General features: G+C 43.9%; 1 protein-coding gene across 7 annotated transcripts in view; it reads left to right on the top strand.

Annotated features, from left to right (window-relative positions):
• Positions 1–9,696: 9,696 nt before the first annotated feature.
• The window catches only part of HMGA1 (high mobility group AT-hook 1), a 24,346-nt gene continuing 6,707 nt past the window's right edge, over positions 9,697–27,335 (top strand). Inside the window, exons 1-5 of one of the 7 annotated variants that reach the window (XM_083509336.1) lie at positions 9,746–10,163; positions 10,936–11,022; positions 18,911–19,019; positions 22,551–22,634; positions 26,947–26,997. In XM_083509336.1, the coding sequence (XP_083365462.1) occupies positions 18,912–19,019; positions 22,551–22,634; positions 26,947–26,997 (243 nt within the window). In that variant the 5' untranslated portion in view covers positions 9,746–10,163; positions 10,936–11,022; position 18,911. Of the gene's footprint in view, positions 10,164–10,572; positions 10,726–10,935; positions 11,023–16,163; positions 17,987–18,910; positions 19,020–22,550; positions 22,635–26,946; positions 26,998–27,335 lie in introns of those variants that run through there. The other 6 variants (XM_083509341.1, XM_083509339.1, XM_083509342.1 and 3 more) reach the window with 6 other exon arrangements.

Below are 27,335 nucleotides of genomic sequence, written 5' to 3'. Positions count from 1 at the left end.
TTAAAAATTAAAAATTAATTAAAATTCCTTTTTCTTACACAACCGTTCAAAAGTGCAGGAGGCCTGTCCCCTTTTTCACTTGGACACTCTAGGTCAGGGCTCTGCGGAGACTCAGGCGGGAGTTCCAGATTGGCTCCACCAGTGTGTCCACTGTGCAGCCCTGACCTCGCTACCACCTAGCCTCTCCCCACTCCTCCTACTGGTAAGTAATAGGGACACTTTTGCTAGGAAACTATTGCTACAACCGCACCAACACCAAGCGAGCCATTTCTACTGAATAGTGTAGCAAGGCAATGAGGCGCGGGGTGGGCTGGACAATAGGCCTCATACCAAGCCAAGTTTTGCTTTTACAACAATTGTTTTCCAAGACTAATTGCTAGGGGCCAAGGAATGAATGACTGTGCACGTCTGTTGTTTGTATGCATTTGTGTGCATGTACATGTGTGGTATGGGACGCGGGTGGCACTGTGGGTTAAACCAGTGTTTCCCAACCTTTTTTGGGCAAAGGCACACTTGTTTGATGAAAAAAATCTCGAGGCACACCACCATTACAGCCCCGTGACGTCAGCGTGCAGCGTCACGCCGGGAGGGACGCACGAAAGTGTAAGTTTCAATTTTTTTCCCCTCCCCTCCTGTGTAAAGGGGAATGCACTCTGCTAAGTAAAGGCACTTGCCACAGCAGCGTCAACGTCACAGCACCCACCGGCACCCAAGAGAGAAGGGGTCTCAGCAGCCCTTTTGCCAGGAAGAGGAGCAAGAACGAGAGGAGGAGGAGGAAGAGGAAGAGAGTCCCCCCCCCAAAAAAAACATTCTCCTTTTGATCTTCCTTATTTGCAATTCCTCACTGCAAAACAGCGGTTGATATACAGCTGATTTTTTGTTATTACAGTCCCCACCCCCTCACCTAGAAAAACACCACCTGTCAATATTATTATTATTATTATTATTATTATTATTATTATTATTATTATCATCATTATCATTATTCCCCGCCACTCTGGGAGGCTGAAGCCCTTTAAGGCTTCCTTCTGTCCACTCTCTGTGAATTACCTGCCCGGAGCGGGTTTCTGGGGGGGGGGCGCTGCTGCCGGTGTCCTCCCCGTCGAGTCTCGCCTTGCCCGGCGCGTGGCGGCCGCCCTTTCCCACACTCTGCCGGCTGCGCTGCCAAGCCCCGCGGCTCGGCCTGTCAGCGTTACCGGGCTCGGCGGGCGGTAATTCCCGAAGAAAGCCGGCGGCGCTTGAAGAGCTGGCAAGCCCCCATTTGCATGTCTGTTTTCCGCAGCCCTTGGAGAGGATTAAGTTACCTCCTTCCTGCCGGGGAACCTCCAAGCTTTGGGGGTGGGGGGGGAGGAGGCAGCAAAGCGAGGCAGGAAGGAGAGCGCGGCTTGGCTGGGTGAGCTTTGGCAGGGGCAGGGAATGAGAGCCGCGAGGCGGGCGCTGCGGACGGAGGCGCTGCCCGCCGAGCTCGCAGGCAGCCAGGCAGGCAGACGGCGAGAGCCCCGCGCTGGGTGGCCTCTCCTCGCCGCCGCCGCCCCGCCTCTCGCCGCCCGCCTCGCCCGCCTCCCTCCCACGGAGGTAGGCTGGTGTGCCGTGGGAGGGAGGCGGGCGAGTCGGGCGGCGAGCACACGCGGGGCGGCGACCGAGCTCCCTCCCACATCCCATCGCCGCTCGCTTCGGCCGGCCTACTGGGCTGTCGCAGGCGGAAGGCCTGCGCATGCACGAGGTTTTCGCGCCTTCCTCCAGTAGGCCGGCTGAAGCGAGCGGCGATGGGATGTGGGAGGGAGCTCGCTCGCCGCCCCGCGTGTGCTCGCCGCCCCGCCTCTCACCGCCCGACTCGCCCGCCTCCCTCCCACGGAACACAAGGCAACGTTCCGCGGCACACTAGTGTGCCGCGGAACACCGGTTGGGAAACACTGGGTTAAACCACAGAGCCTAGGACTTGCTGATCAGAAGGTCGGTAGTTCAAATCCCCGCGACGGGGTGAGCTCCCGTGGGTCGGTCCCTGCCCCTGCCAATCTAGCAGTTCAAAAGCACATCAAAGTGCAAGGAGATAAATAGGTACTGCTCCGGCGGGAAGGTAAACAGCGTTTCCGTGCGCTGCTCCGGTTCGCCAGAAGCAGCTTAGTCATGCTGGCCACATGACGCGGAAGCTGTACGCCGGCTCCCTCGGCCAATAAAGTGAGATGAGCACCACAACCCCAGAGTCGGCCACGACTGGACCTAATGGTCAGGGGTCCCTTTACCTTTACATGTGTGGTATGGGCTTTATGTATGCATGGGAGTATGTGTGGGAGGTATGTGAGGGTTTGGCCATCAAGCTAGTGGCTATTGGAGCCCTTTAATCGTTCTTGGGAAGGGGTGGCATTTGACAGATGCCCATGACTATTTAAGACAAAGATCAGGCACCAGTACAAGCCTTTTATTTTAGTTCTATGAATTTCAGAGTGGAACATTCCTTCTTCAGGAGCTTCAAAAGCTCACAAGTTCTTTAAATTTAGAGACACCTTGTTCTTAAAACCTGAACTTAAGAACCACTTTTGAAAAAGTGGGAAGGCAAAATTTTATTTTCTCCATGTCTATAGGAGAATCTCTACATAGAGCTAAATGAGTCATGTACTAGAAAGCTTCGAGACTGTTCTCCTTTTTGTCTTGATTCTTTGTGGTGCTTTTTTAAAATACCGTTTTACCCATGACTCTTCCCCAGAACTCCACATGGGCCCACAGACCTAACACAGTTGGCAACCCCTACTCTAAGCCAAATAGAGAACAACTATTTTACAACCCAGAAAAAACATTAAAGGCCAGAAACAGCTCACTTTAGGAAAGGAAAAGACAGAACCTTGTTGAATATTATTAAACAGATATTGAGCTACAAACCGTTTGGCCAGGTAGTGGTCAGAGTGCCGGACTAGGACCTGGGAAACCAGACTTCAAATCCCCATTCCACCATGAAGCTCATTGGGTGACTTTGGGTGACAGCCTCTCAGCCTAACCAAAATGGGGAGGGAGAAAACCATGTGTGCCACCTTGAATTCTTTGGAGGAATGGTGGGATGTAAATGCAACAAACAATAAATAAATTTCCCCCACATTAAATGGTTGATCTAGAGTGCCTGACCAGAGTTCTTGTAACGGGCTAGAAGCAGAAAGCCCTATGTACCTTCTTAACACTTCCCATCTTCAAAATCTTGCCATGCTAGTATTAGAATATCTGTGATCAGTTGCATCTACATGCATGTCAAGACATGGAAGAAAAGGACGACAACACCTGTTCAATCTGAGCTAAGCGGTGCGCTTCCCAGCAACACCTTTAGAAACATTGGTCTTCTCTTTCCCAGGGGAAATTCCTATCAGGGAGTGCACAGGTGTTCAGAAGCAGAGCATGGCTCCTGAGTAAACAAGCATCTGTGCCAGCAGCAGACCTCAGCAGGATCAGCACCTGGGACCAGGGATTTACCTAGCATGTTTGTGCATGAGGGACTGGGGAGAGAAGAGACAAACAGGAAGATTTTTTTAAGGTGTGGCTCAAGGTTTTTCTAGGAGACATTTCCTCTGCAAATTCTCCCAGCAAGGAAAAGAAAGCCAAGCTCCCTTGCCTTATTTTTGTCCGACGCTGAGCATTGCGTGCTAGTGTCATAGGAACTCAGTGGCCTTGTTGATACTCAGCCGAATATGAGAGAAACATCACTAGCCTTGATGAACTTGTGGTAGTATTTCCTAAGGCACGAGTTGCCAGGCTTTCTAGGTCAAGGGGCACATAAGACACCCCCCCCAAAATTTTTGGCATTATTTTTTAGGGGGGAAACCTAGTCTTATACACAGAAAAATATGATGTGTATTTGACTAAGTTCCATGAGTACTGCCTGGTCAGTTCTCTTCCCCCTCCCCCAGTGCTCTCTCTCACTCTCATACACACACACACACACAGAGAGAGAGAGAGAGAGAGAGAGAGAGAGAGAGAGAGAGAGAGGCAGGCAGGCAGGCAGGCAGGCAGGCAGGCAGGCAGGCAGGCACACATAGTTCGCTTTCTCAAGGAATCTGAATGAATCTGACCTTTAAAACCACATAGAGCTCAAAGAGGGAATTGGAAACTACTATTTGTAGGGCAGGGGGTACCACCCTCCCCACCTCACAACTAAGGGAGCAATGGGGCAGGGGGTTGGGGGGCTCAGAGGTTTTGTGGGTCTGAAGGGAAGCCATCAAGAGCACCATTGTGCACATGGGTGCCATGTTAGTGACCCCTGCTCTAGGGGATGAAGACAGCTTTGTTTTGATGAAACCTGTAAGGCAGATCTGTAAACCAGCAAATTCAGTGAGGCAATTCCCCACCCAACATGATGTGGCTCTGGCAGAGAACCTGGTAACATTGATGAAAGCCTGGTTTCCTAAAGAGTTGGTATTTAATTTGGATTTCTGACTGCTTTCCATGCTCTTTTCATTGTCTGCCTTGTTTAGTGGTAACTGACGTGGCCATATGGCCAGCCACATACTTGCAATCCAAACATCAACCCAGATTCAGTCATGCCCAAGTGGAAGTGATTGTGTGAATGCTTTGTTATGGGCAAGAAGTAACGCTCAAGAAGTGTAGGAGCTGCTCCTTATGTGTAACCATTTGTGGGGCCTGCCCTAAATTCTAATCATAGACCTTCATGATGTGAAAGACAATGCATCTCCACATGACTCATCAAATTCTTCCACCAGAAAAAATCAAGATAATTAAGGTTGCTCCCTCTTTTCCTGATACTAGCTCTGTACCTTGAACAGCTTCATACAGGAAAACCTTCATATGCTGAATAGCTGTCCATCCTCCAATTGTTAAAGTCACAGCAGACCTACCAGGAACAAAGGAGGCAACCCTCAATTCCCATAGCAGTAGACCAGAAACAGTAACATTCAAAATAGTCAAGGGGAATAAACTAACTCCGTTTTGTAATATACCAAATTCATAGCACAGTGAATTTCCAAAACAAGGAGTGAAGCAACCACTTTGGTCAAGGCTTCCCATCTCTCATGGATGGTGGACCTACACCTTACAATTTGCCTAACGAAGGTGAAAGTAGCATTTGCTTATTTTGCAAAAGAGATGCAGGGCTTCACCTCTTGTGTTCTTTGACTTCCTAGCGACTCCATAGTGAAATGCTGTTTGTTGATATCTCCAAGGCCAATATCCTACTCCGGTGCCAACAGAAGCACTTGGCAAGAATCTGCATGCCTTCTGGTCTATGCCTTCTCCTTACTACCTTCTCACCCCTCATTCCCACTTGATGTCTTCCATCTTCATCTCCTGAGCCCTCTGGCATAGCATCTGTTAGTCTGAATCATGGTTCATTTTACCTAACACAGGGGGGCTTGCCCCATATAACAAGGTGCTACAGTGTTCTTCGCAATGAACAGCAGCAACATTCATTATCTGCCATGCCTGTTAACATCTGCACAGTATGTGTGCGTGCATGCATGCATTTTTTCCTGCATACCTACAGGGGAAAAGTAGGGAAAGACCATCTCCTAGTCTGCCCAACCCTACCCCAAATTTGACTCCCCAGCTTCTCTGTGCAAAAGTGTGCATTTTACTAAGAAAAATGTTAAACCATAAACATATACTTCCCCTTTTCTCCGGAACTTTATCTGTGTACTTTTGGTGCTCATGTGGTTCTTTTGCTGATCAGAGTTCAGGAGCTCTGTCCATAACCAGGATAAAATGTGTGGAATTTGGTCCATATTTTAAGCAAAGGCAGAATTGTGCATCGGAGCAAATATCAACAAGACCTACCTTCAGTTTCAGAAATAAGTCTATTGGGGCTTCTAAGAGCATAGCAAGCTGCCTTATACTGAGCCAGGCCATTGGTCCATCTAGTTTGGGATTGTCTATATAGACTGGAAGCTGCTCTAAAAGGTTTCATACAGGAGAATTTTCTGCTGCTGAACTGGGATCCTCTGACCCTGACAAGTGGGTAATGATAATAACCAAGCAGAGAAAGAGAAAATCGCCACTGCCTCATTGTTTCACTTCTGTCTTCCCAACTACTGCTCTGATTCCCTCTTCTCCTTCTCAGCCAGTGAGGAAAGGGTGTGTAGGCTTAGTGTTCCATGGATGAGACAGGTGAGCTGGCAGCAAGCTGGTTGGCTACAGAACCAGACTTTTGCAGAATGGGGAGCTGGCAGGAAGAGGTGTGCAGGACCCCAGCCTCCCTAAAAGCTGTCTCCAAATCCCGTTGCTGAGCTTGTCGTCTCACTCAGCCTCATAATTGCACCTCAGAACTGAATTTATTTTATATTCTGCAACATTTGAAAGTATTCTTCCGATGGGTATGCCACAGAATACCATCAGCGTAAGTTTTTATAAGGTGTTTTGATTGTATTTAACAGAGAGGCATCTCAACCAGATGTATAATATGGCAAGCAGTCTATGCTGAGGATACAAGATGCCCAATGTCTTCACATATTTTCATGAATCGTCCTAAAATAAGGAAATTTCAGACAAATAGTACTAAAGAATTTGAAGTAATCAGACATGTTTTACCAATGAACCCACTGATCCTTTTGTTTGCTATACCAGCAGATGATAGACAGATGGTCCTTTACTTTCTGAGGGCAGCACATATAACTATTGCTTATTAGAGGAATAAAACTTGGCATCCATCCATGGAGGAGTGGTTGACCAAAGTCTGGGATATATCCTGTATGGATAAACTAACTTAATCAGAGTACAAAAGAGTAGACAAAATCATGACTATTTTGTTGAAAAATTGACTTTTCCAAATCACTGGTGTAACAAAGGATAAGAAAATGCAAAATATTATACTGTGTTGGGAATACTTTGAGCTCTTCAACTATGAATTCAGTAAAGTGGGATATTAGGGGGGAGGTTTAGCTGACTGGCTTAACTGTATTTTAAATCATTGTTGGTACACTCTTTTAAAAATTAAACAACAAACAAATTAAACAAGCCAACAAAAAAACCATGGCTTCACATCATAGTTTGTTACCAGAAGGCAAACCATGGTTAGTCTGCTGGACTGGGTTGAGACGTTCAAACCAAACCACAGTTACACTTTGGCTAAACCAACCAAAGTATTGTGCACAAACCAGGCGAATCAGAGAAAACACTTAGTGAAAAGGAATGAATATGGATAACTATGAGACTGAGTTATAGATGTATACATACAATTGAGGTGTTCCCAAAGTAAAGGAAGGATTGAACTCTGATTAATAAGAATACACACAATCCCATCTGATCACTACAACAATGACATAGCAACTGCCTACTGACATCAGGAAGTCCCCATCACTATATACTTTTGGCACCTGCTTAAAACATTTTTGTTTAGGCAAGCCCATTCAGACATGTAAAAGTTATATGTGTTTTTAGCTACTGTTGATTTTAGTCATCTTTTGAATGATTTTAAGTATTCAATGGAATTCCATGGAATACTTGTTTTTAACTGTTTTTAATCAAGAATCTTAGTTTCTTTTTTACATTTTCCTAATCCACTTAGAGAGGTTTTTTACAATCAAATAGCACAGTATGTAAATTTTGTAGAATAAATAATAAATAATGCCAATCCACACCAATATCTTGAGTACAGAAGTATTTAATTGAATGGCAAGTTAAGACCGACAGCACAAGAAACAAACTCTGGTCATTCTCACTCTCTTAACAAATACAAAGAAGAACAGAAAATGTTATTAATTGTATCATTAGGAATATTCCTAGTCTAATATTAGTGCTTACGTCACTAATAACAACAATAAAGATAATCATGGGCTCAATTAAGCAACTTGGGGAAGAAAATTTTAAAAGGAATTGGATAGGTAGACTAATCTTAAACTGTCATATTTTGGAAGAATATTGACCATTAAAATTATTTATTTATTTTTTACAAATTATTATTATCATTGCTGTAAGAAAGACCTGTCAAAGTATGGCAAGGGATGTTTTACACATTCCTTTGAAGGAGGGAAAACCACTACTGTAAGGTACAACTTTTAAGGCTATAAATTTATAATCAGACTTTCGGCCAGTGTACATGGTACATCCAAGTTGCCCTGTTTAAATCATTCCTCCATCAGATTCATAGCTCTAAAAATCCAATCCTTTCTTAGCAGATTTATTATGCAAGTATAGCAACATAGTATAATATAGTAACACAGGTGAAAAAAACACAGATTTGTTTACAATCATTCTGCACAGCACGGGTTACTGCTCTGTGGAGAAATAACTGGTCACATGGAATTGACTTCTCTTAACCTCCAGCTGCTAAAATCACATTAAGAGACTTTAAAAATGCATAAAATACTTTCACAATATTATTTTTCCATGGAAACAATTTCTACTAATACCACTAGAATGAACAAATATAAAAGGAAACAATGCAGAAAAGAAGGTGCGCTCGTAAAATCACCTAAAGGAATTCTCACCTATTTTCATAGGTTGCAGTCTTAAGTACATTTATCTGGCAGCAAACCATATTAAAACATATGAGGCTTACTTAAAGTACACAGGCATAGGCTTGTGATGTAAATATGATCACCTAGTCCTAATTATGCTTATTCAGAAGCAATCCGATTGATTTCAATAAGACTGACTACTGCATGTGTTCCCTTACTAGGAAATAAGTCTCATTCCGTTAAGTGGGACTTGCTTTCAAGAACATAGGTAAAGGGCCCGATTCTATGTATGCTCACTTATTTATAAAGCTTGGAAGACAGACAGCCCATTCACACTAACCTTTATGTGCCACTCCAATTGAATTCAATGGCATTTATGTGCAAGTAAACAATTTTGGCTCTAGATGTCATATTTGTGCCCAGATATAATTTAGGAATAATTATCAACCAGCCAGTAAAAGTCTATTTAAATTTACGTATAAAGGACTTAGTCCAGCCAAAACTAAGCACTTTTAAGTCCCATGTTTGTTAGGCCCACACAGGATGAAGTTGGCTACTGGTTCCCACTTCCAAATTCCTCATTCACAACAAAGCCATATCAGAACCTGAATAAGGAACTCAAGTTCATATGCCCCTTCACCCCAGTGTAACCTTAATAATTAAATGTACAGCACACTTTCAACCTTCAACAGCCCTGGGCCAAAACTGCAAATTTACAGTTCCCTGAGAAGAAGGATTGATTGTTAAACCACTCTGAGAATTGCAGCTCTGCGAGGGGAACAAGTCTCCTAATGCTGCTCAGCACCCTTAAGAAACTACATTTCCCAGGATTCTTTGAGGAAAGCCATGCTGACTGTTTAAAGTGGCATGATACTGCTTTAAATGCCTGGTGCAGATGAGGCCTAAGCTTTGGAGAAAACCAAATCATACCCATCCCACATCATCAAATCATCCTCCACTGGGAATTAGTAGCCTACCTCAGCCACACTAGGATCCCCTCTTTCTCAATTCGCATGAGAGTGGCTGTTGTTGCTTCTTTAAATAAATAAATAGAAGCCCTAACGCTGGGAGCTTTCTCCTGTTTAAAAAGTTTTGGAAGCGAATGCCTGCGTATTTCTTGCTCAGCTCATCGGGTGAGGCTGTCGTGATTCTGCCATTGTTTCTCTCCCCCCCCCCTTTTGTTCTTGACAGTTTGCTGTTCCTGCAGCCACCTTTCTTTCCAGCACTTGCTTCTAACTGGAGCAGTCCTTTTAAATCACCCTTGCTGCTTTCTTTACATTTCCTCCACCCACAGGTGATGATGCAGTCTCCGAGTGGCTCCGCCCCCTCCCCTTTACCCTCTCTCTCTCCTCTCTCTCTCTCCTCTCTTCTCTCTCTCTCCTCTTCCATTGGAAGGGCTAAGCTCCCCTTAGCCAGCCTGCCCTTATTTAATTTGGAGTGTGATTTTGCTATTTTTAGCTTCTGGATTCTCTCCAGTGAGACTTGGAGGGGTATTTTTCCCCCTCCCCTTCCTTTTTTCATTTTTTTTAAAATTCTGCAAATGATTTTAACCCAGCTTCCTTCCTCTTAGAACAATTTTTTTTATTTATATAAATAAGAGGGGGCCTGTCTGCTCTCGCGCTCTCTCTCTTTATCTCCCCCCCCCCCCGTGCGAGTCTCTCTGCCTTCTGCTTCAGATCTGCATTTGCAACCATCAGCAGCCAGAAGGGGGGTTTATTTTAATTTCATCACAACACACAAGGAAAAACACACACAGATTCGCGAATAAGAGCAATTGTAAGTTTCTGATTTCTAAAGGGGGGAAAAAGTTTGCGTTTATTTTATTAGCATTTGCAAAATTTATAACTGCGTTTTGCAAAGTCATTTTTAATTTACCAAAAAAAAATGAAAAATGTGTGTGCTCGGAATTTGCAATAGGAAGCAAGTAAGGCATGCGGAATAATGCACCCTCCTGCCTTTTATTCTCATCGTGCAGTGCGAGTGGAGGAGGGATATGTAAGTAGTGGGGGGATTCTTGGCAAAGCTTGCTGGGTTGGGAGAGGCAAAGTGGCCTTGTCTTTTTGAGATGGCGGGGTGCGATTCTGCGAAGCACTCCTGCCTTTAATACGAAATCCCAGGGCACTTGGTTCTCTTTTCTTTCGGGGGTGGGTGGCTTGACGCGGGTCTCGGTGTGATGGACGGGATTTCTCCCGCCTCCCCCACCCCGGCTCTGTGCGGAAAGAGAGGAGGTGAAGGTTGGAAATGCTTTGCCTGGAAGGTTGCGCTCGGCTCCGGGTTGTCTCTCCCAACTTGCTCGCTTCTGCAAGGCTCCGCTCTGCTGTGGCGGCTGGTGTTTCAGGTTGCCCTACCCCCCTCCTCTTTCTCGCACGCGGGGCTGTTTCGTTTTCAAATCGCGCGACACTACTTTCCTCCACTTAATAATTTTTCTTTCTTTTCTTGCAATATATTTCTTCCAATAGACATGCAGATCTGGAAATTGTGTGTGTGTGCAAATAGCAGGTAGTGCATTGAGCTAACTAGAAACACCCCCTTCCGCTCTTGTTTAAAGGGGCAGATCCCAGGCTATTCCTTTCCATTTAAAGAGAACCGGGATGATAATCAGAGCGGTAATATTGCAAGTGTCAAAAAACGGCTGGTAGGTTTGATTACGCTTTCTGCTTGGTGGAGTTGCTTCTCTCTCTCTTTTATACAAAAAAGGCGTTGTACTGTATAGCCTATATAGTTTCCTGGCTTGCATTCCTGAGCAACTGGTTTGCTATTGTTGGGTTTCCACGCTTCTCCTGCCCATGAAATGTGTGTGACTTCAGTTCGGTGCAAGGTGGCACCCGTCTCTCTCTTTCTCTTTTTTAATTGCATGCTCTTGCTGTATCTACCTATCTTAGTCGGTGGATTGCTCACTTAGGAAATACTGGGGAAAGTAGAATTTTAAAAATGCGCCCAGTATTAAAGCGGTGTGACCGGCCGGCTTAATACTGCTGCTTGGCTAACTCATAGTTCAAGTGAGGCTAAACCGTGGGGAGGGGGCAGTGGAGAGAGAGGAAAGTTCAGCATTGCATCTAACTCTAGGAGATTTTGTGGGTGCTCCCCTCTCAACTATCCTTTCACTTTGTTTTAATACATGTTTGATATCAGTAACGGGGGTGGAGGAGCCGTAACTGTTGAAGCTCAGCCTCCCTCTCCCTTTCCTGCCCTAGAATGCCTCCTGCACAGTTTAAAGGAATTCTTTACCCGGTGCTTCCTTTTTGACGAGGGGGACCACCTATGGAATCTAGGCTTCCTGGGGCTGGATTTATGATCTCTGCAGGGCGCCTAAAGTCTCGGGTTGTTACCCTTTCTGTATGGCTTCCAACTCCTCCTCACCACCCCTTATCACTTCCTTTTATTGTGCTAGTTTTAAAGCAGAGTAAGTTGCTTTGCTTTTGAAAGCCCATCATCCGGGGCTTCAAAGAACCCCCTTGGAAAACCGCCTGCCCTCCTCAATCAAACAGGCTCTTCAAGTTCTCGGTTTTTGTTGTGTTGTGTGTGTGTGTGTTGTAAGAAACGGATCCATCCCTTAGGAGATGTCCCCGGGACGCCACGCTGTTTGGAATCGGGCCAGCCATCTTGGGCATGAAGAGTTCTGGGTTTAAGTAACCATTTGCCTTTCAAAACTTATTTTGGCTGTTAAGCAGAGAGAAGCAAAGTAGTTAATGGCGCAAGTGAACTATTACCACATCCAGGGGGCGTGGGAACCTGGGAGTGGAATCGGCAGGTTTGTGTGTTGGAAGAACAACAGAGGATTGTTGTTCCTTAGGGTGGCAGGTTGTGGCTGCTGCTGGCATTTTAACTTCCTTTGGAGCGGAGGTGGCTCTCTCTGGCCTCCAGGGATGCAGAGATTTGTGGATAAGAGGATGATGTGACCTGGCACTAGCACCTTCTTTGTCTTTTTTTAAAGGGGCAGTTTTATAAATGAAATGCAATCCTAAATTTGGTGGGAGGCATGTTGACCGTAGTCCATGTTGAAAACAGGTCAGAGAGGTATGTGGTTTGCTTGTGGTCCCTAAGGCAACTTTCTTTGTGGGGTGCCGTTAGTAAAGAATTGGCATATTGGTATTGTAGTGCGGAAATAAAAAAACAACAACATTGTACCAAGTCATATAATCGTAGAATCAGAAGGGACCACAAGGGGCATCTAGTCCAACCCCCTGCAATGAAGGAATCTTTTGCCCAACATGGGTCTCAGGACCACAACCCTGAGATTAAATGTCCCATGCTATACCAATTGAGCCACCCCAGTCTTACTAATCCAGTTGTTAGTCTATACCCCATGGACAATTGTGGTTGTTGAGACACCAAGTGGGTAGAAACTAGAGAGCTTACTGTCCTTTTTCTGATAGATCATCCGGTTGCCTCTAGAACTTTGTTTCCTGATTTTAAATGAGTCATTTCTTTCTCTACTAGAGAAACAAATTGGAATATCACTAGCTTTTGCAGTTCAACTCAATAACTCTGATTTGAGCTTGTTATGCTAGAAATCTGGGTAACACTTCTCACTTGCAGTTATTTGTACCAGCTTATTTTAACTGATTAACTGACAATATTGCTGGGCAGTGAAGTTGTAGTTCTACCTGAATCACATGGGCACTAGACAGACATATACACAAACAAATGGATTCTCTGCAAATGAAATTACCATCAGAGTTGCATACCCTCCAACATTTCTCCAACGAAAATAGGGACATCCCATTTCATAATGATAATTATACTATTTGGCTTCTCTAAATCAGCCCCTGGAAAATAGGGAGACTTGGAGGGTCTGGAGTTCTTATTACTTGTGCATGTAGTTTGATCATTTCAGGAAATTTGATACTGTGATCGCAAGAGACAAGGCCTTTTCTGTGGTGGTAGCGTGACACTAGAACGCTCTCCCAATTACATTTAGTTTTCTGTTGACAAATATGTTATTTGGATTTATAAAATATTAAAAGCCAATTATGATAGCTGTAATAAATATAGTTATGTTCTCATTAAGAACTGACAAAATCTTCAGCCCACATACTCCTTACAGGAGAGGTTCACAAAAGAGCAGAGTTTATTTTCTTGGATAAACTTCATCACTGTATTTCTATGTCCAGCTTGTATGCCCCATATATCTTGTTACAGTGGTACCTTGGTTCTCAAATGCCTTGGTACTCAAACAACTTGGAACCCAAACACTGCAAACCCGGAAGTAAGTGTCCCGGTTTGCGAAGTTTCTTATGGAAGTCGAATATGCTCCATTTTGAGTGTTATGCTTCCGATTTGAGTGCCACACTTCCGTTTTGAGTGTTACGCTGAAGTCTGTCTGTTTTTGCTATCTATTTTGCGTATTTGTTTTTGCAGCTTTTTTGTTTTGTTTTTGTGACTGTGTGGAACCCAGTTCAGCTACTGATTGATTGATTGTGTGACTGCAGTACATTGTTTATTGCTTTGCTTTCATTTTATGGATCAGTGGTCTCGTTAGATAGTAAAATTCACGTTAAATTGCTGTTTTGGGGGTTGTTTTTAAAAGTCTGGAACGGATACATCCATTTTGCATTATTTTCTATGGGAAAGCATGCTTTGGTTTTGGAACGCTTTGGTTTTGGAACGGACTTCCAGAACAGATTAAGTTTGAGAACCAAGGTACACTGCAGTTGTCCTGATTCCCCCCACTCCACTCTCCAATCTGCACTTCTATTCAAAATACATGTAGAGTGTCAAGACACTGTAGCTGCATACTTCAGTTTTGTGAGAGTCTCTTCTGTACTAGAAAGGGAATCTTTGTGGGCAGTGGATAGAGGATCAGGGCTGAGTGTTGCAGCAAAAAGAGACCATATTTGCCCAGTCTTCTACAAGAGTTTCCCACTGTGGAGAAACCTATTTTATAGGACCAGCAACATTCTGCACTTACGGCTGCTCACCCTGCAAGGAAGGTGTGCAATCTTCCTCAAAGATGTATTGATGCTTCCAGAATGTGCTCTGATGGCAGTGGTTTAGTCTCTGATGAGCAGATCTATTTATCTGCACTGAAACCCATAACAGTGCAATGTTTTTGACATATTTGAGTTTCTGAAAGCAAATACTTTAAGTGCAACCCTGAACTAGCTTACTCAAAAGTGTCCCACTAATTTCAGTAGGACTTACTCTATAATAAGGTTTCATAGAATTGCAGTCATAAAGTGCCTTTTAAATATTTAAAGTTTTAAAAGAGTGTTTATATGAGTCTGTTGCTTTTTGTTAAAAAAAACAAAAAACCCACACAACAATCTTGAGGATGTTTTTAAACTCATGAGTCACTTCCATAACTGAACATGAGTCAATTTACATATTTGTAAAAAGACTATGTGTTCAATGTTTGTGTGTCTGTCAAGGGTAGATTTTTATTTTTAAACATTATTCCTAGAAATATCTACATCCTGCAAGTTGCCAATTCCAAGTCCTGAAATAACACTTAGCAGCCTTGTAAAAGCCCTTATAATGGGCAGATTAGGATTTTCCTGCAGTTTAAAAATAAATGTAACGCTGGTCAGAAAATGGACCTCTGTCAACGTTTTAGTTTACAAGCTGTGAGGACGGTTTCATTAACATAACCTTAGCCTTAACATAGTTGGAGCCTTTTTATCTGCTTGCTATACACTTGGGAATAATAGTCAAAATGTAAAAATTGGTCTTCCATAGACAGCTACAGATGGAGTTTGGAAAGTTCAATACAACTTTGAATGAATGAATGAATGAATGAATGAATGAATGAATGAATGAATGGCAATACAGTGGTACCTCGGTTTATGAACTTAATCCGTTCCGGAAGTCTGTTCTTAAACCAAAACTGTTCTTAAACCGAGGTGCACTTTCCCTAATGAGGCCTCCCGCAGCCGGTGCCCTTCCACTGTTCAGATTCCATTTTAGACCGAGATAAAGTTCTCAAACCAAGACACTCTTTCCAGTTTTGCAGAGTTTGTAAACCAAATCGTTCTTAAACCGGACTGTTCTTAAACCGAGGTACCACTGTACAGCTTTACCTGGGTTTGTGAATCCTGCTTAAAAGTTCATAGATTTAATAGTCACATTCTTCAAACCTTCACATGAGGAGAACCCATCTCATGTTGCCCTTGCCGTAGACTAAGCATCAGCTGAAGACATAAACTCTGATTTCTGTAAGGCAGGGACAGGGAACCTGTGGCCCTCTAGATAACAACTCCCATCAACCCCAACCAGTATGGCCAGTGGTCAGGACTGGCAGCAGTTGTAGTCCAACAACATCTGCAGGGCCACGGGTTCCATTTCTCTAGTGTAAGGCATTTTTTATTATATGACTTGAGTTCTTTACATGTTTGCTGTAGCAATAAAAGGAGGTGATACACAACACAGCCTTTGTTTGGCACAGCCGAGTTTATGTGTTCCTTTGTGGCTGGATCTCGGGTCTGGCCCAGCCCTTTCCTGCAGTTGCTATAAATCTCTCGCCCCCTATAAATCTTTTACCACTGCATACCAAGAGCCCTAACTCTCCTTGGTCATCACAGCCCTCTCATCTGGTTTGGGTTTCGTCTGCTATAGCAGAGTATTGCAATAAGGCTTTTCTAGCAAGATGATGGAGGATGCCATTCTGAACTGCTGCCCCCTCAATGTTTTTCTCCTTTCTTCTTAGAATCTGTATGCCTGCATCTAGATAAGCACATCTGTGCTCAAAATGTGTACAAATGCTGGGAATTTCTCTATGCTATTAGAATAGAGAATATAATGCTGTTCTATCTATTCTGGTCCATAGAAGAATTCCATGTTTACTCTTTTTTTCTGTTCAGGTACTGCACTTCAGTTGCCCAGAAACCACCTCTGGCTAATGAGATTGTCCAGCCAGCCAAGTACTAAATGTGAAGTTGGGGATGCCTGTCTTCTAGAACTGGAAGCAGGGTGGTGCTTCCTCCAGTAGCATTTCAGATTGGCGCAGTGGTATTTGTTGTGTGGGAGTTGCTGTGTAGTGACTCCTGGGCCAAGGGGTCACCATGGCAACTGCTAGGCAGGTAGTCAATATTTCTGTGGCCCTATTTGTGTTCCCTGTTTGATCCTGACTGCTCTTGAGGTGAGGGGGAGGTAGTTGATGGGGGAAGAGTGCTTAAGGGCCAAATGACACAAAAGCCTATGACTAGATCTGTATCCTGACACATTCATTGTTATCATAAATCGGAGGCGATGAGTGGAGCACTTGGGGGACTAGGGTTTAAATCTTTTCCCCAATAAATATCTTCTCTTCCCTACCCCAAGCTGTTAGCTCTACAGCACACAAAAAAGTAATCTCATGATAATTTCCTCTTCTCATTCCTTCCAGGGGCACAATAAACTCTGTATGACTCCTGCCCCACCCAGAAGCAAGGTGGTGTTGCCATGGTGATAGTGGGCACAGTGTATGCATGGGTTCTGGCCTTCAAGAGAAAAATATGCCTAGGCTAGTTCAAAATAGCAGCCCTGCCTTGTGCCTGACTCTTCCTTTAATTTTATTAGGGCCAACTAACAGTAGGCTTGAAAAGGGGACACTCATCAATTCCTTCTCATCTCCCTCCATCATTAGTACCAGTTGTTCCCCGAGATCATCAGTAAAAAGTGTTCCTAATCTTAATCTAAAAGGCACAAGCATGGGTGCAGAACTGACCTCCAGTTTAGAGCACTTCCTTACTGTGACAAGCAATTCCAAACCTGAGTGCTTCCTTTGAAACAAGGGGTTTTGCTGCATTAGGGTGCGTTATGTAGAGGTGAGTCTTGCATTACATCAGAGGTTGGGAACATGGGGGCCTCCAGATATTGTTGAGGCTCCAGCCAGTCTGGCCAATTGTTAAGGTTATTATGGGGGTTGCAGTCCATCAACATCTGGAGGCACACAGGTTCCCCATCACTGCTTTGTAAAGAAACTAAGAAGCTGAATACAGAGAAGGGTCATTGTTCCAAAGAGCGTTGTGAGTCCCCATCGTAATTGCCTGCTTCCACAATATTTACTGGTATTACTCATGGGAGCCCATTGTTCCAGTGTAAAACAATGGTGGTAAGGAAGGAGGCACAGACTGCTGAGGGAAGCTGTGAAGGTAATGTTGTGACCATGAAACTTGAGATTATCATTTTGATGGCTGGAGTGTCAGTGGTTGCTTTCTCAAGATACCATGAGCTATTAGTAATAATAATTATATTTGTGGGCCAAGATGGAAGGATGAATGCACATAACTTAAACGACTCTGTGGATCCCTTCTGCGTGAAATGAACAAGGAATTTTGTCATCTTGTAACCCCATATTTTCTTTTTAGCCCACTCTTAGCCTTTTTCTCTGCTCCTTATAGCGTATTCTCTCCTTTCTATTCCCAGATCTATTTAACTTCCTCTTTTCTACCTATCCTATCACTTTTTCTTATTTTTTTACACTACCACAGGTCTCTCTATATCCCTATCTACCCCTGCTTTCTTCCTTTAGACTTCAAGTGCTTTTCTGCTCTGTCTTCTACTGAACTTTACAGCTTCCCATAAGTAATTCAATCCTCCAGTCCAGATGTTTCCACTGGTAGCAAACCCAGGTTTACAGTCAAGGGAGTTGTAACCAGTCCTGGATCTTGTATCTAGTGGTATGGTGTGTTTGCAGACATGTTTGACTACTTCATGCACCACATTTTAAGATGAGGCTCTCGATCATGGGAACCTAGCTGCTACTGGTTGGAAAAACAGGACAGTGCTACCATATGCCTTTGAATTAAAGGGAAGGAAAAGTGATTTAAGCATTTCCTCACTCCCTGCTGTTAATGGGCATATGAGAGCCACAGAAGGTGTCACAGAGACGTGTAAGCGAGTTGCAGACAACTAGAATTCTCTAAGATCCATATCTGCCCATGGGTCTGGAGTCATGCAGGCCTGTTCTAGAGCTCCCATTTCTTTCTATAAAACATTTGACCCACATATCCAGATTCTGGAGCATGGGAAGCTGCCTTTTACTAAATTAGACCATTGGTTTATCGAGCTCAGTATGATTTGCACTGCCTGGCAGTGGCTCTCCAGAGTTTCAGACAGGAGTTTTCCCCCCAGCCCTACCTAGAAAGGGAAGGGATTTAACCTGAAACCTTTTGCATGCAAGGCATGCACTCTGCTTACTGAGCTGCCTTCCTTCACCAACTTTATCTGATACTGGTGGTCTATCAGTTTTTTGATCATTGTAATAAAAATACTACTTGCTGTTTTACTCATAAAGGGCGGGGGGAACTGTGTTCACATTGTAAAGTCTACACTTAATCTCCTTGGATTTTTCTATACAAGGTCTCAGCTGTGTCAGAGTGCATAGGCTTCAACAGTGGGGCCCTTGCTATTAGATAATGCCAATTTTAATATAAATAACAGTTTGATGATCCTGAGGTGGCCAGTTCGTGTGACAAAATCTACTTTCAGTTGCCAGGCCAATATTTGGAGACTGGATTGGCCCCGAGAGTACAACTGTCTGCATCGTGGGAGTTTTCACCTACTGTAACTTAACTTTTATTTTTATTTCTGCCTTTTAAAAGAATGAAGATGAGTGAATCCAGTGCAAAATCGAGTCAGCCCCTGGCTGCCAAACAGGACAAGGATGTAACTGAGAAGAGAGGACGAGGGCGGCCCAGGAAGAAGCCTCAGGTTCGTGGAAAGCTTCCCTTCACATTTTGCAAGCTGTGCTTTATCACTTCTCATTGACTACGGCTAGAAAAGCTAAAACATGGTAAAAGGGTAATGTGGAGGAGCACTACTACCATGGAAAGGAAAGTTGTTGATACAGTATGAGGCAGGAGATCAATAGGACACCAGCTTTTTATTGTCCTCTGGGGAGAAGGGCAGATTTGCCTGATGTTGGCAATAATCAAAGTACCGTATTTTTCGCCCTATAGGACGCACTTTTTCCCCTCCAAAAATGAAGGGGAAATGTGTGTGCGTCCTATGGGGCGAATGCAGGCTTTCGCTGAAGCCTGGAGAGCGAGAGGGGTTGGTGTGCACCAACCCCTCTCGCTCTCCAGGCTTCAGGAGAGCCCCAGCGCTAGCCCCACAAGCTCGGGGGACAGCGGGGAGCCGCAGCGCGCTATCCCACTGTCCCCGGACCTGGTCTGAAGGCTGGTGGCGGGGAGAAGTGCGCTTCTCCCCACTGCCGGCCCCACAAGCGCCTGGGGGGGGGAATAATTTTTTCCCCCTTTATTTCTCCCAAAAAAACCAGGTGCGTCCTATGGGGCGAAAAATACGGTAGTGACTTCTCTCCCACCCCCCTCCACCTTGGACATGACTGCCTGAAAGAATCGTACGCTCTGGGGATCCTTTGGTGCTCTGCAATCATCATAATGTTGTCCTCCCTGACCATGTAGTCAAAGACTTCTGAGCCACAAAATGATAGTTGGCCTATCTGCAATTGATATTGCTACCCTTGTGTGCCTTCTGCATCCCAGCAGAAAATTGAGTTTCCCTGTAGACATGGCTTCAGCTCTGGAGCTCCTCAAGTTGTTGAGTTGCATGATCCCCTGTTCTGTGAGTCTTAAAAAGACCAGGTTCTAACTGAAGGAATCTTTCTGCCACAAGCCTTCATCATTTAAGGTCATCATTCTGTGCTTTGAGCTCACTGTCCTCTGTCCCTCTTGACTTCCTTTTCTGTGGTTTCTTGATGGGTATTGTTGATTGGTGTCAGTGCTGCCTGCAGTGGCATATAAAACCTGCCCCGCAGTACCTTTTTATGCCTGCTTTCTAGTGGTGAAAAGGACTAGTTTTCTTACGTTCTAAGAAATGTGCCACCTGTATGACTGTGATCCTTCCTGCCTCCTCCAAGCCTGTTGTGATATGTATGTCAGGTAACTTTTCAGTCATTGGAAGTGAGCAAGTTGTCACTCAGTTATGGCCCTAACCTTTTCACTGCAGTATGTTTGAAAGGGTGTCTAAATGTATAGATGCTTCTAGAATTGGGTTCCATTAGGGCTGGGGTGAGGGATTGTGCCACTCCAGATGGTGCCAACTCCCAACAGCATTTTCCAGCATTTCATTTTTTCACTTTGATTTTAGCTGACCACTTTTCATAGTTAATCCTCCCAAGGCAGCTCACAACGTATTGAAAGAATGTGTTCCAATGTGCCATTGGTCAGGGGTGATGAGAGCTTTAGTCCAACATCTGGAGGGCCACAGGTCCCTCATCCTTGCACTGGCCCCATGAGTAACTTTTGTATGTAGCTGGAGTTAAAATAAGGCTGGGTTGAAAGAATTGCCAGTATCTTCCTATCAAACTGATTACCTGCCACAGGAGCTTAAACATAATTTTGACTTTGAGTGGCAATACTCTTTAACACTGAGTTGATGTCTTCTGGATCCTTCTGTGCATCTGCTGTTTTCTCCATATTCTAATATATTTATTTTCTGATAGAAGTGAGATAGAATTTTTTTTGTGGTTTCTTCCATCCTAATATCGGGTCCTGACCTCTGTTACTGTGGGTCATATGTGGAAGAAGTAAAACCAAAACCTAGCTGCTACATCTGGCATTTCTATTAGCTGGTCAGAGGCAGCAGTGCCATCTTCCTCCTCCCATCTGCCCAGGGTGGATTTGATTTAGATCAGATTGATTTAAATCACAATTTAAATCACAATTGATTTAAATCACAATTTAAATCACTAGTCAGTAAGACTTGATTTAAATCAATTTTTTTACAGAAAGACTCATCCTTGCTTGTATAATCTTAATATTTACAATCAGATGAAGGTTTCATTTTTGGAATAATAAATTTCCAGAATAGTTTTTACAGTTATATAAAAAATACTGATTTGGTTATATTATTAGAAATACATAGACAGATAATTATGAAATTATTGTGGGGTTTAATAAGTTGCATGTTTATTTTTTGACAACTTTTCTGCTGTATTTTATTGGAAGGAAAAAAATAATCATTTCCTTAATAACAATTTATTTAACTAAAATAATAACATTATAACATATGTATCCATGTTTGTTAACTGATGTGGTTAAACAATTAAAAAAAAAAACTTAGCCTGAGTTTTAGCACATAGGAAAAACTTAAAACAAATCCTTAGTTCCTGTTGAATAGCCTTTGGACTATAATGTAACTTAAAGATTTTTTCCTCCAAAAGCATTTTATTTTAAAAATCCAATGTAAATAATTTTTTTTTGGATTTAAATAAAAAAACCATTAAAAAAAAACAAAACCATTGATTTTTATCCACCCTGCATCTGCCTGAGCTCTCTGAATGAGACTGTTACTCTTGGGAAGGAGAGGACAGGGCTGCTGGTGTATTACTGATTGGCTATTAGCCGCAGCTATAAATGGAATGTGACGGGGAAATTAAAAACAGTAGCTGTGTGAAGCTTAACTTGACAGAATTGATATAATTCGCAGTATACAAATGAATCTCCAGGTGTCCATGCTGTGCTTTTGTGCATTGGGGTGGGTGTCTAAAGTAATAAATGTACACTCCTGAGTTTACAGAAAAGGTTTTTGTCTTAAGATCTCATGGCTTGTATAGAAAAGCAGCTTGTCTCTTTCTACCCTCTACTACTTCCCATTCAAAAAAGTTCTACCAAGTTGTTGGTTTTTTTTAAGGGGCAATGCCTTCTGTGTCATAAGAGTTACGAAGCTTGTGCATGTGTCTTGTGACCAATTCATCATGCAGTCTGAGTGGATCTTTGCCTTTCACCATGCATTGTGAGAACTCTGAAGAAATACAGGCCCCAGAGCAAACAGCTCTGCAATTGAAGGCTGTGCCCACTGCATTGCAAAGCACCATCTTGGTCAGTGTACAGAGAGGAAAATCTGTGTGTCCTACACTACTGAAGGTGTGCAGGCAAGCATCAGTGGGGGATCTCCCAGCACTGTGCTTCAAGCACTATGGGGCACATTCTTTGCCTCAACCAAGACTGATATGTAGGTATGGCGTTAACACTTTAACGTGAAGCTTTGCATCATTTCCAGCTGTTAAAGATATGAACTAATGCCAGAAATTACTCTGTAGTGATTTTCCAGTAGATGTCACACTTGTTTATATTTGCTGTAGTTTTGTGGGATTTCCTACATCGGTCACTGAAGCTTCTGGGAAGGAATCAGACGGAACTTAATCTGCCTGGGACGATGTGCAGGCATATCTGCTCTTTATTGGCCGGCTGCTGATTATACTGTTATTTCTTTCTATAGCAAGAACCCACTGAGGCACCAACACCCAAGAGACCACGCGGTAGACCAAAGGGGAGCAAAAATAAGGCCACTTCAAAGGGAAGGGTAGGTATTCTCAAGGCTGGGCAGCAAATTTGAGTTCCTTTCCACCCACATGTACTCTTTTCTATACTGCCCAACTGAAGATGACTCTTAAGGCTGCATCTGGAGTTCTGCCTGGACACACACAAAAAGAACAAATCTTTTTCAATGGAAGAATGAGCCAGTCACAGGAAGTGTCAGTGGCATACTCCCCACACTCGTTTTATTGAGATACCTTTTATTAGGACCTACTAACAATAGCAAAGTGGTGAGCTGTAGTTCTAATAAAGTTATACCAATCATTCTCATTCTGGATTCCCCCCCCCCCATGGTTTCATGCTTACTATCTTTTTGCGGGGGATGTTTTCTCATCTGTTCAGTTTGGGCATTGGAACTAAAATATAATCCCCGGAAGTTTTAAGAGCAAACAAACCAAACTGTTGGAAGAGGAAAGCTGGGTTCTAAGCCTGGCCTGGCCTTCCAACACCTAACAAAAGGGAACATTTGCAGGCAGACTCAGAAGTGGAGCACTTACTCCTCTGCAGCTGCCCACTGACTCTCCTCTGAAGTGCCCCCCCCAAAAGTCAGTTTTTAGCTCTTCCTGGGGATGGAGGGGGCCTTAAAAAGAGAAGACTCCGTAGATGCAGGAGTGTTTGAGCACTCAATCCTCCCTTGTAAATGCTTGTCTCTGCAAACATTGAGACTAGAGACCATACATTTGGCCCTGTGTCAGTCTTGAAAACTTAATTCGAAAAAGAGGCCTAGGATGTTGGACTTGTGGGGGAAAGGATGAAGAATACCAGAATCTTGCATACATCCAAATCTCAGCTATTGTGTGCAAAAGCTTTTTGAATTAGCTGAACAGCTGGTGACATTTGTTTGTTGTGACCATTTGTCCTGGCAGCTGGAGTTTGCATGGCTGTAAAGAGCGGAAAGGGATATGCCCCATTCAGTTGTGCAGAATGAAGATGGGGAAAGCTTATATTAATGGGAATCGAGGGGTGGGGATGGGTTCTCCCCACACCCCTCGCACCTTGGCCCCAGTTGTTTATGCTGTGTCACAGGAACCTGGCCATCGCATTCTCCATGCTGGTGGAGAGCAAAGTCTTGGTGCCATTGGGTCCCATGTGGTTGAAACTGGGAGAGGGTTGGGAAGATAGTAAGCAAATGACCCCACAGTTGGTGACTTGACAGCTGTTTGTATGTGTATGAAATCCAAAACAGTAGACTCATTCACAAAAGAGCTTATTCTTCCTCCCTCCCCCCCTCCTTTCACAAGTAGATACCAAGAAGGATCTTTTTAAGTGTCCAGCTGCTTTTGAGCAGCAGATGCCTGGTCCTGAATTGGCAGCCGGGCTGCAGAGGTTATTTCAGTGGACACCTCAGCTTAACCCAAGCCCTTTCGCCATCTGTTCCAGTGATAAATGCAAAGGGAAGGGAGGATCCAGCAAATGCTGGAAACAGTTGCCCCTGCCTGTTGTGCACCTGGCTCCCCAGAGCCGCTGTTCTCCCTCCTCCCCTCTCACTTGTAGGCTTTGGAAAGGAGACTCTTGCATAGTCAGTTGACTCCAAGTAGGGAGTTAGGGATCTTGCTTCTGCAGTGGCTCGATGCAGCAACATTTCAGTGATTTGACGAAACTACTTGATAGGTTCATATTGTTGTTAGTTACCTTTGAATGCCTCCTTCACTGTGTTGGTTAAATGGTACCATCCGATTTGCAGTCCACTTCAGCACTGAAGCAGCTGCTTTTGGTGCTCTTGTTGCTGCCTACTACCACATCATGTGATGGTACTTGCATTGCTCTGCAGGTACCTAACTCCTTTCAGACCATTCCTTGGGCCTTTTTGGACCTATCGTGGCTGCTGCAGAGGTTTGAGCAAACTGACACCAGGCTGCCCTGGTGGCCTTGCTTTAGCACCTGTCCAGACCGCTTCCCCTACAGCTGGTTTCTCCTCCTATCGCCAAACCAGAACAGGAAGGATATGTCATGCAAATGATGTACCCAAGAGGTCTCCGAAACAGTCGCTCTCCTGTTCTTTGGTCACCCACACTGATCCTGCTAGTCCCACAGAGAAGCTTGGGGACTCTAGGTGTTTGGGTGTGCTGAATTGTAATGTTCACCTGTCTACTTTGAATTGCACAGCCACAGTTTACCCAACTAGTTAAAAGTGGAACAACAGGGTTAGGCTGTCAGTAGGTTAGGAATGGTTTGGGATGCTGTACCTGACGATTGGGGAACTTGTGGCCTTCCAGATATTGCTGGACTCCATCAGCCACTGCCAGAATGGTAAGAGATCAGGAATCATTACTGTATTTAGGTATGCCACTACTGTGGCCAGTGTTTTGTTAGCCCAAAAATGGAAAACGAGGGAGTTCCCAGAATGGCAACTTAAACTGATGGAATATACGCAGCTTGTGGACCTAACATATAAAATAAGAGGACAAGAAGAACATACGTTTAAAGAAGTTTGGAAAATATTTATTGAATATATGGGGGGGGGGATTGTGTACACTTGAAAACGTTGGCAGCATTAAGATAAATTCAACAGTGTAAACAAGTTTTGATGGATGTAATAATGGAATACTGACTGGTTTAATTATGTAAAATATGCAGGGATTTATGATATGCAAAATGAACCATGGAAAGAGAAGAAGGGAAGTCATTGATATTTTAAGGTTGTTTAAATGAATATTCTAAAATGTAAAACAGAAAATTTAATAAAAATTATATATAAAAAGGGGGATCATGGGAGTTGTAGCCCAACAACATCTGGAAAGTCACAGATTCTCCATCACTGTTGTAGCTGGGAACCATCTGTCAAAATGTCAGTCCAAGATGATAGGGATCAAACGTCAGTCTTCTTCATTGGCCCCTTAAAGGTTTTGTTTTGTGTATAATAAGCACCAATAAAAGATATTCAGGGAGAAAAGATACTTCCACAAATTTCCAAGAATGGGGTGTGTGTATGTTTTGGTTTTAAACCTGTTTTGAAAACACGCGACTCATATCCTGCATTCTTCTGAGTCATGGGGCTGGAGCCCAGATGGCTCCTTTTGGAAATGGCTGTGATGGTAAAGGATGACAAGGGATGGACTTGTGGCACTGACCCCAAAAGGAAAAGCCAAGAGACAACTGCCAGCCCCAACTGCTCAAGCCCTCATGAGTCACATCCTCTGATTGTGAGATTAACTTAGAATTCATGAGATTTTGCGTGTTTGTAATATCTCCTTTTTGAGTACATTTGAAGAGTCTTGTTTTTTATTTTCCTTGGCAGCTGTGAAGGTCGCCAAATGTGCAGTGTGTGTGTGTACACCAGTCTTTCCCAACCAGGTGGCCTTCAGATGTTTGGGACTACAACCCCCATCAGCCTGGTCAGCGTGGCTAGTGGTTAGGGATGATGCGAATTATAATCCCCACATCTTTAGGGCACCAGGTTGGGGGAGGCTGGTATATAAAGAGACACTGCCAGGGGCCCCCAAACCAGGTGCCGCCTTCTCCCCCGCTCTACTCTGGTCACAGTGTCCACCACCCACCTTCCCCACTCACAGTTCAACTGTACAAGGTGATTTTTTAGAGGATTCTCCACTTAAATCAGAATTGGACTATATGACCCTCTTTCTCGAAGTTGGAGAATCCCTTTGGTTGTTTCTTAACATTTGTATTGTGTACCTTCTGAAAATTTAAAAAAGGTTTTAATAATAATAATAAAAGAAATAACAACAAAGAATCGGACTATATAACCACCCTTATATTCTAGAGCAGGGATTGGAAACTTGGAGAGCCAGTATGGTGTAGTGGTTAAGAGCGGTGGACTCGTAATCTGGTGAACTGGGTTTGCGCCTCCGCTCCTCCACATGCAGCTGCTGGGTGACCTTGGGCCAGTCACACTTCTCTGAAGTCTCTCAGCCCCACTCACCTCACAGAGTGTTTGTTGTGGGGGAGGAAGGGAAAGGAGAATGGTAGCCGCTTTGAGACTCCTTTGGGTAGTGATAAAGCGGGATATCAAATCCAAACTCTTCTTCTCTTCTTCTTGAGGCCCTCCAGAAGTTCAGCTACAACATTCAACCCTGGGCAACATGGTCATTGGTTTGGATGATGGGAATTATAGTTCAACAGCATTTGGAGGATTAGAGGTTCCTTGTCCCTGTTCTAGAGCAAAAGGCTTCCTCTCTGAGGAATACCAGCTGTTAACATGAAACCTGCACTGCTGTTGGTATTTAAGAAAGAAGCAAAAGATCCAAAGACTGAAACAATGGTCTGAAATAGGCCTGAATGTCTTGCAAAGGGTTGTTACGTTATCTTAAAGCTTTCCTCTTTCTATTCTGTCTGCCCAGAAAGCTGCTGTGACACCTGGGAGGAAACCTCGAGGCCGGCCCAAAAAATCAGTAAGTTTTTGTTTCTGTTCAAGAGAAATAACACTTCTACTGGAAGAAATGGCGTGTACTTTTTTGTTTCTGTTTTAAGACACTCGAGCCACTGCAGCTAGCTAAAGGGTTCGTATCCATAATCTGTTCCTGAATACTGGGTTCTCTAGATAGGGAGATATAGTATATGGAACACCACATGGTTTTGTTGCGTTTCTAATTGGTGCTACCCGTTGCTATTGCTTTTGAACCTTTGGTTCCTTTCACCTTTGAGTGCATGCGCACACAAATATCCTTACTCCTCTAGAGTACAGTCAGCAGGAGGCTAGTATACTCTTCCTATTTTCCCCAGGAAGTGA

This window comes from Podarcis liolepis, assembly GCF_965112155.1.
Source record: "Podarcis liolepis genome assembly, chromosome: 6".
Taxonomy (NCBI): domain Eukaryota; kingdom Metazoa; phylum Chordata; class Lepidosauria; order Squamata; family Lacertidae; genus Podarcis; species Podarcis liolepis.
The sequence above is the reverse complement of the archived record's forward strand: the minus strand, read 5'-3'. Positions and strand labels throughout refer to the sequence as shown.